General features: G+C 37.1%; 4 protein-coding genes across 4 annotated transcripts; 2 read left to right on the top strand and 2 right to left on the bottom strand.

Moving 5' to 3' along the window:
* Window positions 1-118: 118 nt before the first annotated feature.
* Window positions 119-2,254, bottom strand: LOC119980109 (constitutive photomorphogenesis protein 10-like). The gene is made up of 4 exons (XM_038822770.1): window positions 1,993-2,254; window positions 1,013-1,086; window positions 726-873; window positions 119-508 (listed from the first exon to the last, which is right to left on the bottom strand). The coding sequence occupies exons 1-4, from the start codon at window positions 2,216-2,218 to the stop codon at window positions 411-413; spliced, it is 546 nt and encodes a 181-aa protein (XP_038678698.1). The 5' UTR covers window positions 2,219-2,254; the 3' UTR covers window positions 119-410.
* Window positions 2,255-4,759: 2,505 nt separating this feature from the next.
* LOC120017060 (serine/arginine-rich SC35-like splicing factor SCL33) lies at window positions 4,760-9,524 on the bottom strand. Its single transcript, XM_038870122.1, has 6 exons — window positions 9,456-9,524; window positions 8,079-8,221; window positions 7,508-7,585; window positions 6,446-6,610; window positions 5,741-5,869; window positions 4,760-5,350 (listed from the first exon to the last, which is right to left on the bottom strand). The coding sequence occupies exons 2-6, from the start codon at window positions 8,219-8,221 to the stop codon at window positions 5,098-5,100; spliced, it is 768 nt and encodes a 255-aa protein (XP_038726050.1). The 5' UTR covers window positions 9,456-9,524; the 3' UTR covers window positions 4,760-5,097.
* A 191-nt stretch (window positions 9,525-9,715) lies between these two features.
* Window positions 9,716-13,262, top strand: LOC120016232 (transcription initiation factor TFIID subunit 7). Its single transcript, XM_038868905.1, has 6 exons — window positions 9,716-9,855; window positions 10,764-10,880; window positions 11,751-11,884; window positions 11,978-12,097; window positions 12,425-12,494; window positions 12,831-13,262. The coding sequence occupies exons 2-6, from the start codon at window positions 10,766-10,768 to the stop codon at window positions 12,989-12,991; spliced, it is 600 nt and encodes a 199-aa protein (XP_038724833.1). The 5' UTR covers window positions 9,716-9,855; window positions 10,764-10,765; the 3' UTR covers window positions 12,992-13,262.
* Window positions 12,993-14,033, top strand: LOC120016233. The gene is made up of 3 exons (XM_038868906.1): window positions 12,993-13,026; window positions 13,280-13,374; window positions 13,737-14,033. The coding sequence occupies exons 2-3, from the start codon at window positions 13,293-13,295 to the stop codon at window positions 14,024-14,026; spliced, it is 372 nt and encodes a 123-aa protein (XP_038724834.1). The 5' UTR covers window positions 12,993-13,026; window positions 13,280-13,292; the 3' UTR covers window positions 14,027-14,033.
* The last annotated feature ends 24 nt before the right edge of the window (window positions 14,034-14,057 follow it).

Below are 14,057 nucleotides of genomic sequence, written 5' to 3'. Positions count from 1 at the left end.
AAACCAACATCAGTGTTGGATACAAATTCAATATGGAGAAGCTGGATGACGAGCAACATTTGACCTTGATAAGGTATCCACTGAAAGATTTGTGCATTGCCCATTACAACATTTGAACAACACAAAACTTCTTCCATCAATAATTATTTACTTTGCTAAACAATCTCATGTTAATATTGAAGAAGGGAACAATTATAACTACTTCACATTCAAAGATCGAACAGGAAAGATTATGATCCAATCACACTATTTGGTGTTCGTCCATTGTCAAATGCTCTCGGAGATCATAAGCTGGAATTGATAAATCAAGTTGGCCACTCAGGATAATATACAGATATATAGCAGAAAAATGATGCACAAGGGAACATATCTGCTATTCAAAGAACTCCCCTATCTGTCTTTGAAGAGGTTCACTTGGCAAATCGCAGGGTCCATTCTGCAGCTAAATCATCATGTTTAGTTCTGTCTGCCAGATATAGATGGGCAATGCCCGGAACAAGCGCATTATCTGCAGTAACAAGAGTATCCAAAGACTGGATGAGCAAAGTTATATCTCCCAAAGCACAATCTGTAATTTGATTGCAGTAGCTAGCAGGTTAAGCTATTTGAATTTCAAAACAGTAAAAGTACAAAAAACAAAGGTACATGCAGATTGATGCATATACATATTAAAATTAAAACTCAAACACACAATGAAGGGCATTCAAATAAAAGAAAGAACTTACAAGGGTCAGGGTTGGTGAAAATAGATTTTATAGCAAGTAACACCTTCGTGATTGTTAAAGCTGGACTCCAACCATCCTTCAAGATGCCCAAATGAACATTGCCAGAAGAATCAACATTGCAATTGAAGATACGAGTTTTGAAAACTACCTTCAAGATAAATAAAACATTGCAATTAAACCAGAGGCAAGAGAGTAAAAACAAATGATTTCTGTATTTAGTATGAAAATGAGAAAAGTATAATTAATTGTCTAGCAATCTGCTGTAGCGGGGATGACATTGTGCATACCTTGGGTGGTTCGAATGGGTATTCACTTGGAAATATTATGTCCAGGAAAAATATTCCATCTTCATATGGAGTTCCTACAAAGATGTTTCCAAGGAGTCTGTCAAAATTTCTCAATCCAAATTATGACACACTCCAAATAAAGGACTATTTTCCTAAACTAAAACCCTGTCAAACCAGATCAGATTCTTCTTTGTGTAAGGCTTTGAGCTGCTACCATACAAACAGGCTGGAAAATTGCAGTTATTTCAAGTACATAGAGATCTTCAAGCGAATTGGGGACAGGGTCTCCATTGGAATTTTCTAGCAGTTGTTATCACACCATGCATAGAAATCCTTCCATTCATTTAAGGGAAAACATTTATAAGCAAACTAAAACTAATAAATGGAGACTCAGAAAGCCCCTGATACCCTTTTAAAGCAATAGGTACCTCAAATTTCATAGTAAAATCTCATAGTAACTACACTATAATGGTCGCATGTTGCAGCCTCTTTTCATAATTCAACAGCGTTTAGTATTAAAGAGATTACACTGCCATTGTTTTCAAAACCCACCATTAAGTTATGAGAAGTTGGCATTATTTGTAGTGAAAGGGTTTTGTGGGTTGTCAATGTTTAACAAACTAATACAAATTTGGTAGCTTTCATGAGCTTGCCAAGAATGCAAGGGTAGCATACATACAATGCATTAAATGAACAAAGACTACGGATTCTATCTAAATGAATCAGTTTGTTTAACCATCAGCCAAATTCTCAATTCCAACTACGCATTCTTCCATAACGAGCCACATAGGAGAAATCCCAGAGACATATAAAATCAGTTGCTTTCGCAGTCAATTGCTTAATCTCAGCACCAGAAACCAGTCAATAACAAACAATGAAATGGCAACGAAAGCTAAATACAAGAAATTAAGAAAACCCACTAAACCCTAAAAGAAATCAAAACCATAAATCAAAATGCGATAGTAGATAGAAAGAAGTACCAGGGGGACCAATGAAGGTGGAGATCCAGTGGTAGAGATTATCCCCCTTGGGACCGGCGGAGCAGTCTGGAGGAGGATCCGTGTTGAGCTCCATCATCTCCCTCTGTATCCTCTTACCCGAAGACGACACCCATGACGACGTCGTCGCAGACGATGTCGCTATTGCTAGCGACGACGATGTTCTCGCCGTCCCGATCCCTGTGTGGCTACTGTGGTTCATGTTCATGCTCAATTGCTCATGCTCCACTACCACTCCAAACAAAAACAGTAGTGATAGTTGGCCCAATTTTTGGTGACCCAATGTAGCCCAAGTCTATATGGCATGTTGACTCATCATATGACATGTCAAATTTGAAATTTGATTTTTTTGACAAAAATATCCCCATTTATTTAAGACTACACGTTAACATACATCATTGTTTTTTTTCTCTCCCTTAAACAAGATTTCAAAATATTTTAACTCTCAAAATAAATTTTATATTTAGAAAAAAATTACATATTTGGAATCGGTGCATAATGTTCTTTCCAACAAGATCCATTGTTGATAGATTTTACCGGGTCATTCTTAATTCCATTATTTTTTTCCAATGGAATTACAGAAACAACAGATTCAATATTGAAAAACAATGAATTCTGAATAGTGTTTTTAAAAAATAATGGAATCTGGACAAAGGAATGAATTCTGAATTGTGCATTAAAAAATGATGGATCATGGACTGTACTTTCAAAAAAAAAATTATGGAATAAAATAATGGAATTGAAGTTTCAATTCTGAACAATTGTGTTTTATGCATTCATGAAGAAATTCTAGGGTTTAGGATAACAATATAGAATATAGAATTGACCTTTTTGAGATTCAATTCCATTAAAATGAGATATTAAAAGATATTTGTAGTTGGTTAAAATAATGGAGTTGAGATTAAAACACTGAACCATAATGATTTATTCATCCATGGAGTGATTTAATTATTTTTTAAAACAATAAATTATATACAAACTGAGACCAAATTCGTTATTCCATTGATTTTATCAATGGAAAAACCCAATTTCATTAATTTAAATCAATGGCATTGCCCTATTCCATTGATTTAATAAATGGAATAACTGCAAAAGAGGCTAACTAGAAACTACAAAAGATCAAACAATACGTACACAAGAATCGAATTGAATCCTACTCAAGCTCCACAATAAAATCCTCACGTAGCAATTACATTCATCAAAATCCAAGATAAGGAAATAAACAATTAAAAGCATGTGTACCAAGTAATGAACTTCAATATTAAACTGCTGGACCACAGATAGGAAAGTTATGGTTCTTTCCTCTTTACTAGAGCAGAAAGTGCTATGCCCACCTGATCTCTATGCCCGGACACCACTTCCATAGACCAGACCTCAACCCACGATCATCAACTCCTTCATCCTAACCCACGATCGTCTTATTCCAACCCATGACTCCTCCTTCTCGTCGAGCGTCCGTTGAAAGGGAACGGACCACCTAGATCTCGTCGTCGTTGTGGACCAACATAGACTAAGCGTTGTTCTTCTGACGGAGAGAGAAAAAGAGAGAGAAAGAGAGAAGGATATGAGAGAGAGAGTGAATGTGTGGGGACGGAAGGGTTTAATAAGAGAGAGAGAAATTTTTGAATTTAAAATTTTTTACACCTTGACAATGACATAGACATGCCACTTAGACGCCATGTAGATTTGGGCTGGGTTGGGTTGCCACGTATGTTGGGCTCTATATCATTTTCGAAACAAAAATTCATTCAAGTGGCACTCAGGCCGGGGCCCGGGCCCAGGTAAGTAACTGATCCTTATTACCGGTTGTTCACTTGTTTGCTGACCGTGGGGCCCATAGATAGGAGTTACTTTTAATAATAAGACAAAAGAGAGGGTCCCACCTGTGCAGAGCAATTAAGGGCTCGTGAGAGAGAGAGGGCCCACTAGTGTAATTATTTTATTGTAAATCTTTTAACTTAACACATGATTTTAATTAATTTTACATAAGAAAGTAATTATTAAAATAATTAAATTTTTTACTTAACATTAATTTTAGTAATAAATTATATTTATTAAATTAAATGTAAGATTAAACTAATAAAAATTATTATAAAATCATTATATTTAATAAAAATAAAAATAATTATTTTATTAGTTTTATTAATAAAAATAATTATGCTTAAAATTAATTTTGATAAAATTAATTTAAATCTAATATTATAATACTTAATTCAACAGCTTTTTCGTTAAAGTCAGTTTTTAATTCACCAAATACCTCTCAACATATTCCACAGCTTTAAATTCAGCTTTTTTTTCCACAATTTTTCCACTAACATTGAAAACCACAATTTTTCCACTAACATTGACAATCAATCCAACCGCTCTACCAACCAGAGTTGCTATTTTGTTTTTTTTTTCTACTGTTTCAACGCTCTGACCGTCTCCGTAACGAAGAGCTGGAAGTTGAGCAAATTGTCAAAAATGTTGCGCTCTTGGATTACAATTACAACTCTGCTGAAAGTGGCCATGGCCTAAATTGAATACCAGTAGCTCTCTAAATTGTCTTATTTCAGATGATTTGAAATACCATAGAAGAATTGCTGCAGAATACCTCCATGTGTCTAGGCACCATGAGATATCTGACTGCAGCAAGAATTCATCCACCAGAAAAGTTAAATCTCAACAGCTAAATAGCATGAATTTGGCCATCATAACATTCCCCATAACCAACCACCCACAGCTCCCGGGGCAGGGCACCCAATCACCCTTTATTCGAAGCTCAAAATGCATAGCTTGCTTCTAAAGTACCATACATTATAATTTTGATCCAGATTTGACAACTTATTAAGAACACACGAGCATTATACAGGATTTTCAATCATTAAAGCCTCTAGAACTTGGAGCGGGCTATACCCTGATCTGTTCCCCTAGTAACAACAAAGTATGGTCCGTACCAATACTATGTTTAGAAAATGAAGGGGAAGTAAAAGATTAGATTTTAAACACCGATGCAATCTACCTTCAAATACAGACCATAGAAGTGCACACTACAAGAGTATGGTAAATCAAAACAGGTATCACAACAAAAGGTTTATTTCCAGGTGCTTACTGACTGGGAGACCTACTCCCTTTTGGTTCCCTTGAGTAATCTCCATCAGGGCTAAAGCTTCTGCCACGGATTGGGCTACGACTTCGGCTTCGAACGGGGCTCCTGCTACGGCTTCTAACAGGACTCTGGCTTTGGCTTCGGTTCTGAATCCTATTTGGACTTTGGCTGCGGCTCCTTGAGCCATCAAATGTAGGGGAATGAGCATATGACCTCTCTCCTCTGTACCTTCTCTCTTGTGGGGAGACAGACCTGTAAGGAAACAGTACCATTGAAATAAATGGCAATATGGCATAGGAGGAGCAAACCCAAACACCATTAGACACCCAGACGTACACCAAGGATGTTAAGATTGGGTTAACAGAAACTGAAATGCAGATGAGTGATGGTGCTCTTGCCATTTTGAAAGTGCCAACAATACTTTCATCTGCACAAGCATGTGACCCCCAACTGTACCTTCTCTTCTCTTTCCAAAAATTATTTACACAATGCTTAATTCGAGTTTACTCTTATCAACTGATAATTGTTCAAATACTTATTTGAGTATTATCAAATCAATGGCCAAATCATTAACCAATGGTAGAATCATTAAGAACTGAACCAGTACCCTTGTTTCGAAGTACTAGGAAAATGATGACAAACCTTGAGTACTGCCTTCTTTTTGGGGTAGGAGAGTAATAATCCTGACTACGAGATCGTGATCTAGCATAGCGTGGAGGTGGAGAGGGAGAATAGCGCGGGGGAGATCGCCTTCGATCATTATACCGACGGCTGTAACATAATAAAATCAGTAATAATTTAAATTACCAAAAAACTATCACTTTTTATACATGCACAGCACCCATCACTCTGGAAGCTTCCAAAAACACTCATCAACAAAATAGACTAAATTCTGTTTTTTTTAAACTATCACAAATTTTTGCCAGGTGGTCAACATTGATCATTCCAATGGGGAAAAAAGAAACTATTAATGTATTTTTGACAGGTGGTTGACATCTCGAATAAGCCAACTGCCAACAATAAGGAATACGAGTCCATTTCACAAAAATGAGGGATAAAAATTCATGTTGATAAATTGTTATGAGAGAACCTAACCACAGTTTTCTAGCACAAACAGCATAAATTTGAAGCAGCAAAATTTTTTAAATAAAAATAACACTTGAGATGAATTTAAAGCAGTAGAGGCTTACAATGGAATCCTTCAAAAAAGAAAAACAAAGGCGACAACCTCCACAATATGCTTATCAAGTCTCAATAAAGAAAGAAAGAATTACATGATTGGATTAAATTCATGCCAATCAAAACCAAATAAGCAAGAGAATCAACAAGCAAGAAACCAAAATTTACCTCGGTCGCTCCCTCGTCCTCATCTCAGTAGGTTTCTTTCTATTCTCCTCTGCAAATACCACAGTCAACTCCCGACCAAGGAGAACCTGACCATCCATATGGTGTTTGGCCTCTACAGCATCAGAAGGATCCACAAATTGGACAAAACCAAAACCTCGAGGTTCCCTGCAAGAAGTACGCATAAAAAAAGGGAGAAAACACCATGAACAAGGATTCTACAAATATATGTAACTGTATGAACGCAACATCACATCATTAAACCTTTGCTAAAGAAACATTCCAAAAACAACTCAAGTAATATGGCAGGTCGCGATAAGCAAAATAAGCATGCACTCAGCTGCTGACCTTGCAAATGTCAGTTTAAAGAGGACTTGAAATTCTTCAAGACTTGGAACATCTTCACAATGTATTCAAACCCAACTTCCTTCCACAATCTTCATTACCATTAACATCTCTTCAAAAGAACCCTATTTACTTGATTGAAGTCTTCGAAACTTAAATTTCACTGTTAAATCTCAACAATTTCAATAAACACGCCCAACTTGTAATGAAAAAAAGAGTAGCAAATCAATAAACGCCCCATCAAAACTAAACAAAACAAAGTTAGGTCAGTTGAAGGAGTCTAATAGGGGTGGTGGTTTGGTAACAATTAGAGTAACATATTTTAATGACTTGATTCGGATAGATGACTTGTATGAGTTTCGAAATAAGAAACAACAGTAGTTGTTTCAAGATCGAGAAATTTAAATTGCCTGACCAGTGTCAATGTGTTTAAAAAATATCATTAACAGTAGTTGACGAAAATCAGAACTACAAAAAGAAAAATAAATGTGACTTCTACAAAATGGGATTCGAAAGTGTGAAATTGTTTGCAACATGTTATCAAGCATGCCCTCCACTTGATGAAATTCAACTTTACTTAACTGAAAATATGAAGTTTGATTGCAAAAGATAAAAGAAATAGCTAAATATTATCGAAGTCCACTCTTTCATTAAACTGCAGTCTGCAGGAGATCAACTGCCCCAATTTTGATGGTCAGAAACACAACTACGGCTGCTTACCCAGTATAATAATCTCTAGGCAAGTAAATATCCTTTAGAGGACCAAACCGTCCAAATGGCCGGCGAAGATCTTCTGGCCTGAAAAAAAAAACATTAACATTAACATTAATTGGGGATATTCCCAGTAAAGCAAACAAGCATCAGATACAGGAAAAACGAATTCTCAAATTCACATAAATACTAAAATATTGGGAAGATTACATTTTGTTCACCAAGCATGACAAATCACACAGTGGGATATCGGGAATCGTGAGCTTATACAAGTATCCTAAGCTCAAGCAATTCTTCTTGCAGTCTTCATAGTAGCAAGGTAAATAAAACAACAACAGTGCAGATGATGCTTAATCAAAACATAAATCAGGTGCAACAAGCAACTAAAGTTACTTCAAATTTATGTAATGCAAATAATGCTCAAAAATTACACATGCTTAACCCCTCAAAAACAAGTCCAATGCAAATGCAAATAAAATAATAATGGCCATTCAAGACTCATAAGAGCGTAAAAAAAAGATTTGTTTTAACTAATAACTCATTACCATAAAGAATAGAGAAAAACATACATGAGACAAACCTGCAGTCATGTCGAAGGTTACGAACTAGGAGGCTAGTAGGGAGATCTCTATCACGGCCTCCATATCTTCCCCTAGGGCTAGGGCTCCGACCTCTTCTGCCATAACCTCTTGGTGGAGAAGGACTGTAACTCCTTCCTCTCATCTACAAAAGCCAATAAGTGTCTGTCCAATTGAATAGTATACCAAAAAACTGAAGTAGGAAAAAGACGAGATCAACAAGCATAGTAAGATTGTCACACAAGACATCCATTCAACCACATAAACATAAAAACACAAAAATCCACCCAATGCATGTGATCCCACATCTGTGGGCTCAGTCAGGGCAGGGCATAAACGTACCCCTGCATTACAGATTCAACCTTTGAACCATAGGTAGCAATGAAGCATGTTTAACACTGTAGCAATGTTTGAATCAAAAGGGGCGCCGGGGGGGGGGGGGGGGGGGGGGGGGGGGACTTTAAATAGAGGATTTTGATATGCTAATCAAGTTAACAAATGGTAAATATTTCTCTCTCTTAATGTAAGTAAAGGTTTTTTAAAAGGATTGCAAGGGCTTGGCACCCATAAAGAAATTAAATATATGGCATCTAGAGAGTCACACATCAAATTCCTCTGAAATGAAAATCACTGCTGAGAAACGAACAAAACTCAACAGAAAACAAAACATCACATCAGAACCCATGGAACAAGCCATGACAGTTTACCGACGAAGATGTAGGAAAATACCTAAACATCCTACAAACCTTCACAAAACCTTATGTACATTCCGTAGCAGTAGAATTTAACCATAAGATAGGACCCCAACACACACATTTGAAACATATGAACAAATATAGCACTGATGGACTACTGCGATAACCTCCCAGAGACATAAATAGACTGTAGTTTGGAAAATTCAACTTATCTAAATTTTAGTAGCCCTGTATTCGCAAAGTATTCACAAACCCATCCATTGATCCAGGAAATAACACTCCAAAAATCCTAATAAGAGATATAATCCCAAGACACCAAAAGATTATCTCGCATTCATTAACGCAAACCCAATCGTCCTAATTAAAAAAATCTTCCCATCCATGCGAATGAACACATCCAACCAAAAATATATTTAGAACCACAATCCCACCGGCGCTTCCATAGTGGGAAAAACTTTTACGCGCACAATAATATATACCCTACAAAGATCTAGGAATCGAACAAAGAAATAGCACAATAATTAGCTCAAGAAGACAAGATTTATTGAAAAAGAACGGAGACGAAGCAAACGACCCAACCGTCCAACATATAGATGAAATCAAGAAACCCTAACAGAGAAGAACCATCAAATTAACCGCGCAAACATAAATCCGAGATCCCTAAGAGAAACACGGGAGAGAGACCTTAACGAAGGAACGCCGAAAGAATTTTTTAGTCGCTGTGACTGAGCTGAAGAGAAGCGAAAACGGCTGGGCTTTCACAATTTCCCACATCTGTCGATAGCCAGCTAGGGTAGGTAATCGACGGGATTGAGTGGGCCCTCCTCATTTTTAGAAAGTTAGATGGGCTATTAATGGTTCGGCCCATCCGCTCAAGTACCAACTACCAAGTAAACAAACGGGCCTCAGTACAGCGAGCCCAACTTGACCATGGTTTTCGCGAATAAACGTTTTTGGATTTCGATTCTTGACCTCTCTGTAAACGGGACGCGATAAAAATATCGATTCTCTCAGGGACTAGAAGCTTGCTTGCGGTTTATCCGAATCCACCCGGTGACCGTCCGTAGCTCATCTATCCGCTCAGGTACGGTTCTTATCTCGCAATTTACAATTCTCGTTCAATTTTCTGGTTCAGATGGCGATGGTGGTTGGATTGGGGTGATAAGGAGGAGACCGCGATGAGGATATTAGATTGTGGGAGTTGAGGGAACTAGGTTTTGAGCTGACAAATATTTTGTGCGCATATGTCTGTCATATGTGTGGTTTTGGAAAGAAACTCTTAACCAAATCAATTACGCAGTGGATTTCTCGTTCAATCGCTGCTTCTATAGTCTTTAATAACGTGCGTGAATCATGATGATGTTAAAGAGAGGATTGGATGAACTTGAGTTCACTCTCTTCATCTGTGATCACTGATCAGGGTAGGAATTGAATTTGAAGTTGTGTGTTAGTAGTGTTTCTGCTTTTTTTGCAGAGGAATTTGTTCCTTTGAAATAAAAGGTTCTTTCAGCACGGTGTGGAGCCATAGGAAGTAGGGCTTCGATCATCGATAGAAATGGCTGGTGGTATTCAGGAAACAATTGATGCCAAAAGAGCCACTGAGATTAAACTTAAGAACAACAAACCCATGTTATTTGAACTGTTCTCTCGCCTCTCTGCCTCAAGAGTAGGTGTTTGAATCCCCAACCAATCCCATTGGACAATCAAAGAAAATTGGTTTTAAACTAAAAGAGAAATCTGGATAGGCCCTGAGTTCTACAGCAATGTTGGCATTCTCTTACAGTCTTAGTCTCTATTGTATTTATAGCCCTGTGAGCTTGACGTTCTTGCATTTGGATTTCCTGCCGGAAGGAAAGCTCGAGTATTTTAAATTACTAATGCGGACCATTATCTAGAAGTCATGTTCTGAGCCCTGAGGCTTGATAGAAAGCCAATTTCACCACAACTTGATCTTTGTTTCATCTTTTGATTATTTTGCTTTTGCATTTGCAGTGATGGAGGAACAATTCATACTCAGAGTTCCACCTTCTATTGCAGAGAGGTTAAATCAGCTTTTGAGTGAAAATGCTTCTTCCTCTGAAGATAACTCATTGGATTTGTCATTTTCTGGTAAGGATATGCTTTCCTTGCATTTGTCTATAGAAATTGTAGCAGATTTGATCAAGTGTCAGTAGTATATTTTTTTGGGCGGGAGGTGGGGTGATGGACATTGATATTGAACATTTATAGAACTTAATAGAACTCCATATGCTAAAAAATGAGCATAAATTTCGACGGTCTTTGACCATGGTTCTTATCATTCTCCATTTTGGTTTCTTGTATAATCTACTGTTCATGTAGTGGGCAAAGCATAAGAAGAGGTCTGAGTGCCAGTTGCATGGTCTTCTAAGTATTCTATGATGAACAGAAATTGTGTATGTCTTATGTGGAACTAGATCAGAGAATGCTTGCCTTTTAGCAGCAGTGCCAATATCGTCCCATTTGTGTCTCCAGAATAATAAAAGAAATCTAGCATAATTTATGTTTAGCAGAAACCTTGTGTCAGACACATTTAACCAATGAATTTGTGCCTTTAAAATTTATCTCTTTTCTAATGGTTTCGGCCTGTAAACTATAAGATATGGAACCATTTTTATCTGTGAATGAATCTAGTCTATGCACTTAGACAATAATGAGTGATGCCTTGTATGATTTTATGTATGACTTACATAGTTTGTGCACAAGGTTTATTTTGTATAGGAGGCTGTAAAATATGTAATTATTGAATTGGTTTGAGAGCTTCAGATTTAAGCTAATGAGCTATTTTCCTGGAGCTAATTGGCATGTATTCAGATACTTCGAAGTAAACATATATATGCAAGTAAAAAGTGAATGATGGATAAGAAAGCAAGCATATCTTCATTTCTATGTTCGCTGCTGTTGTTTCCCATAGTGTCATTCTTGTGAAACTTGTAATATGTTTTTGCTTTTATTTTGCAGAGGATGGGAGGAGTGGAACGTTTGCAATTGGCAGCGAGAGTTTCCCTGCATCTCTCTTGGATCTTCCTGCTGTTGTTGAGTCTTACAAAACTTATGATGATTGTGCACTTGTTAAAACTGCAGACATTGGTCAGGTCGGATATATGTCAACATTACTAATGTCAATGTCATTTCTTATATGATTGTTTCACTTTACTATGACTCTACACATTGTTGGCGTTGTACAGATGATAATGGTTAGAGAAGCTGGAGACGCTGCCCCAGATGTATTGGAGTACAGACATGGTCTCACACCTCCGATGAGAGATGCTCGAAAACGAAGATTTCGCAGGGAGCCAGATCTAAATGTATTGTTGACTCATTACTTTACAAAACCTTTTATTAATTTGAATGTAAATTTTCTTTAAATTTTTGGATAAAGGCGCTGCATCCAAGCATATAAGTATAACGTGTCTGCTATGTTGCGCTCTCTTAGAACATGTGTATAGTACAAAAATTGGCTAAATATATGAATTTACTTCAAATAAAAAGTTAAAAAGCTGACCAGACTGCTGTGCTGGGATATCTATGAAAATTTCTGTGCCACCAACATCAATTTGAATCTCTGTAGAATTGCAGTAGCTGCTCTCCTATGTATCATTTTTACTAATGAGATGGGGTTGTTGCTTTTGCAGCCAGAGCTTGTGCAGCGTGTTGAGAAGGATGTGTTGAACATCATGGCTGGTGTAACAATTGAAAATGTCGATATCCTTCTCTGTTATAAATCTACTTTTAGTTTTATTATTCTGCAAAATTACATTAAAGTGCTCATTTTCCTTCCAACAAGATGTGGATGTCAAGTACCCATGTATGGAGGGTTATAGACCCCATTTACTGGTGCAATTCTGTTCAAGTAACCATTACATGATGGTGTGAATGATTGAAATGTACATTATTGGTGTAATATGGCATGGTTAGTTTGCAATGGACAAAAAATAAGGGACAGTGTGTGGTAGAATTCTGTATGATATGTTTATTTCTTGATCGACTGTTCAACAAGTTATATTTTGTATTCTCTTTTTCCTTAACTGAATGGTTTACATGCTGAAGTGAATGAACAAGCTGATGGTGACGAGAATGCTCGTAAGGGGACCAAGAAAGCTGTCCCTACACCTACAGCGAAGACTGATGTCCCGGAAACAGTAGCTAACACTGGGGGACCTGAGGGAAGTGATTCTGATGACTCTGATGATTCCACTTGATCCAACTTATACTCAGATCTCAATGCCCTTGTCAAGTATGGACGTAATCTCAGTAGTTGATAAGTTTACATATCACCTATAAATGTGATGTCTTGATTCTTCTATTTTGGCTTTGTGAAATTATCTTTGTATGTTTCAGTTTCTGTGTGTGGTTCCCAGTTCCCACTAGTTCCCTACTTTCCTGTAGTTGGTGTATAAATTATGCATCTCTGATCTCTGATAAAAGGATTTTGAGATCTATATATGTCCAGATCTTTTAAGTTTAGTTTTATCTGTCTGGTCTTACAGTGTTGAACTGGAAATGCATCTTGCAAAGGACTCCATCTCAAAGAATCCTAGCAGACCTCTCTTCTGTACTATTAGTCCTGTACTTGTGCAGCCAGCTAAGGGCAAATGCAATGGTGAAGTGGTATTGGGCCAACAAAGATATTGTCTTTTGCTGATGTGGCTGTATTGTAAAATGTGTTTTGCTTATGTGGCTGTATTGGGATAAGTGTTTTGCTGATGTGGATGTATTGATATTTGATATTTTGATGTAGTTTTGTTGTGGATAATATGGAGGAATGGAATGTTGTTGGGTTGGGTGGAAAGAGAAAGTGTGTGGGAAGAAAAAGTGTATAGAAATTTGTGTTTTGCTGATGTGGCTGTATTAGAATACGTGTTTGACTTGACTTTTTGTGTAATAGAGGTGGGACCGGGCCAACAAAAATGTTGGCCCAGCAACCTAAATCCCATTGCATTTGCCCTAATAGCCTGACTTCCATGCTGGAAAATCTTGGAACTTGTATATTCAAAAATGGTTATAATTTCCATGTACTCAACGCCCTACGGTACTATATACAGAATTCAATGCTAGATCTGATTTTCCCTAGTACCATATGCCTTGGCTTTAATTTCATGTGTATTATTAGGGTTTACAGCTTGCAACCTTCAAGATTAGTCTCATTTTCTTGTTTTAAATATGAGCAACATCTCTGGCAACACTCAGTACGTTGTGAAATCCATGCTCACAAAAATATTTTAAAAGAAATTTGAATTCAAAACTTGGTCATGATCTTGTTGCCAG

The sequence above is a fragment of the Tripterygium wilfordii genome, chromosome 15 (genome assembly GCF_013401445.1).
Source record: "Tripterygium wilfordii isolate XIE 37 chromosome 15, ASM1340144v1, whole genome shotgun sequence".
NCBI lineage: Eukaryota > Viridiplantae > Streptophyta > Magnoliopsida > Celastrales > Celastraceae > Tripterygium > Tripterygium wilfordii.
The sequence above is the reverse complement of the archived record's forward strand: the minus strand, read 5'-3'. Positions and strand labels throughout refer to the sequence as shown.

Excerpts from the sequence above, each read along its gene's own strand:
- LOC120016233 (XM_038868906.1), top strand. The coding sequence starts at position 13,293 with ATGCATCTTGCAAAGGACTCCATCTCAAAGAATCCTAGCAGACCTCTC. Across the intron at positions 13,375-13,736 it reads TCCTGTACTTGTGCAGCCAG|CTAATAGCCTGACTTCCATG; the intron begins CTAAGGGCAAAT and ends ATTGCATTTGCC.
- LOC120016232 (XM_038868905.1), top strand. The coding sequence starts at position 10,766 with ATGGAGGAACAATTCATACTCAGAGTTCCACCTTCTATTGCAGAGAGG. Across the intron at positions 10,881-11,750 it reads ATTGGATTTGTCATTTTCTG|AGGATGGGAGGAGTGGAACG; the intron begins GTAAGGATATGC and ends TTTATTTTGCAG. Across the intron at positions 12,495-12,830 it reads TGTAACAATTGAAAATGTCG|ATGCTGAAGTGAATGAACAA; the intron begins ATATCCTTCTCT and ends TGAATGGTTTAC.
- LOC120017060 (XM_038870122.1), bottom strand. The coding sequence starts at position 8,221 with ATGAGAGGAAGGAGTTACAGTCCTTCTCCACCAAGAGGTTATGGCAGA. Across the intron at positions 6,611-7,507 it reads CCTAGAGATTATTATACTGG|GGAACCTCGAGGTTTTGGTT; the intron begins GTAAGCAGCCGT and ends TACTTCTTGCAG. Across the intron at positions 5,870-6,445 it reads AGGACGAGGGAGCGACCGAG|CCGTCGGTATAATGATCGAA; the intron begins GTAAATTTTGGT and ends ATTATGTTACAG.
- LOC119980109 (XM_038822770.1), bottom strand. The coding sequence starts at position 2,218 with ATGAACATGAACCACAGTAGCCACACAGGGATCGGGACGGCGAGAACA. Across the intron at positions 1,087-1,992 it reads CACCTTCATTGGTCCCCCTG|GAACTCCATATGAAGATGGA; the intron begins GTACTTCTTTCT and ends ACATCTTTGTAG. Across the intron at positions 509-725 it reads TTTCACCAACCCTGACCCTT|ATAATGCGCTTGTTCCGGGC; the intron begins GTAAGTTCTTTC and ends TTGTTACTGCAG.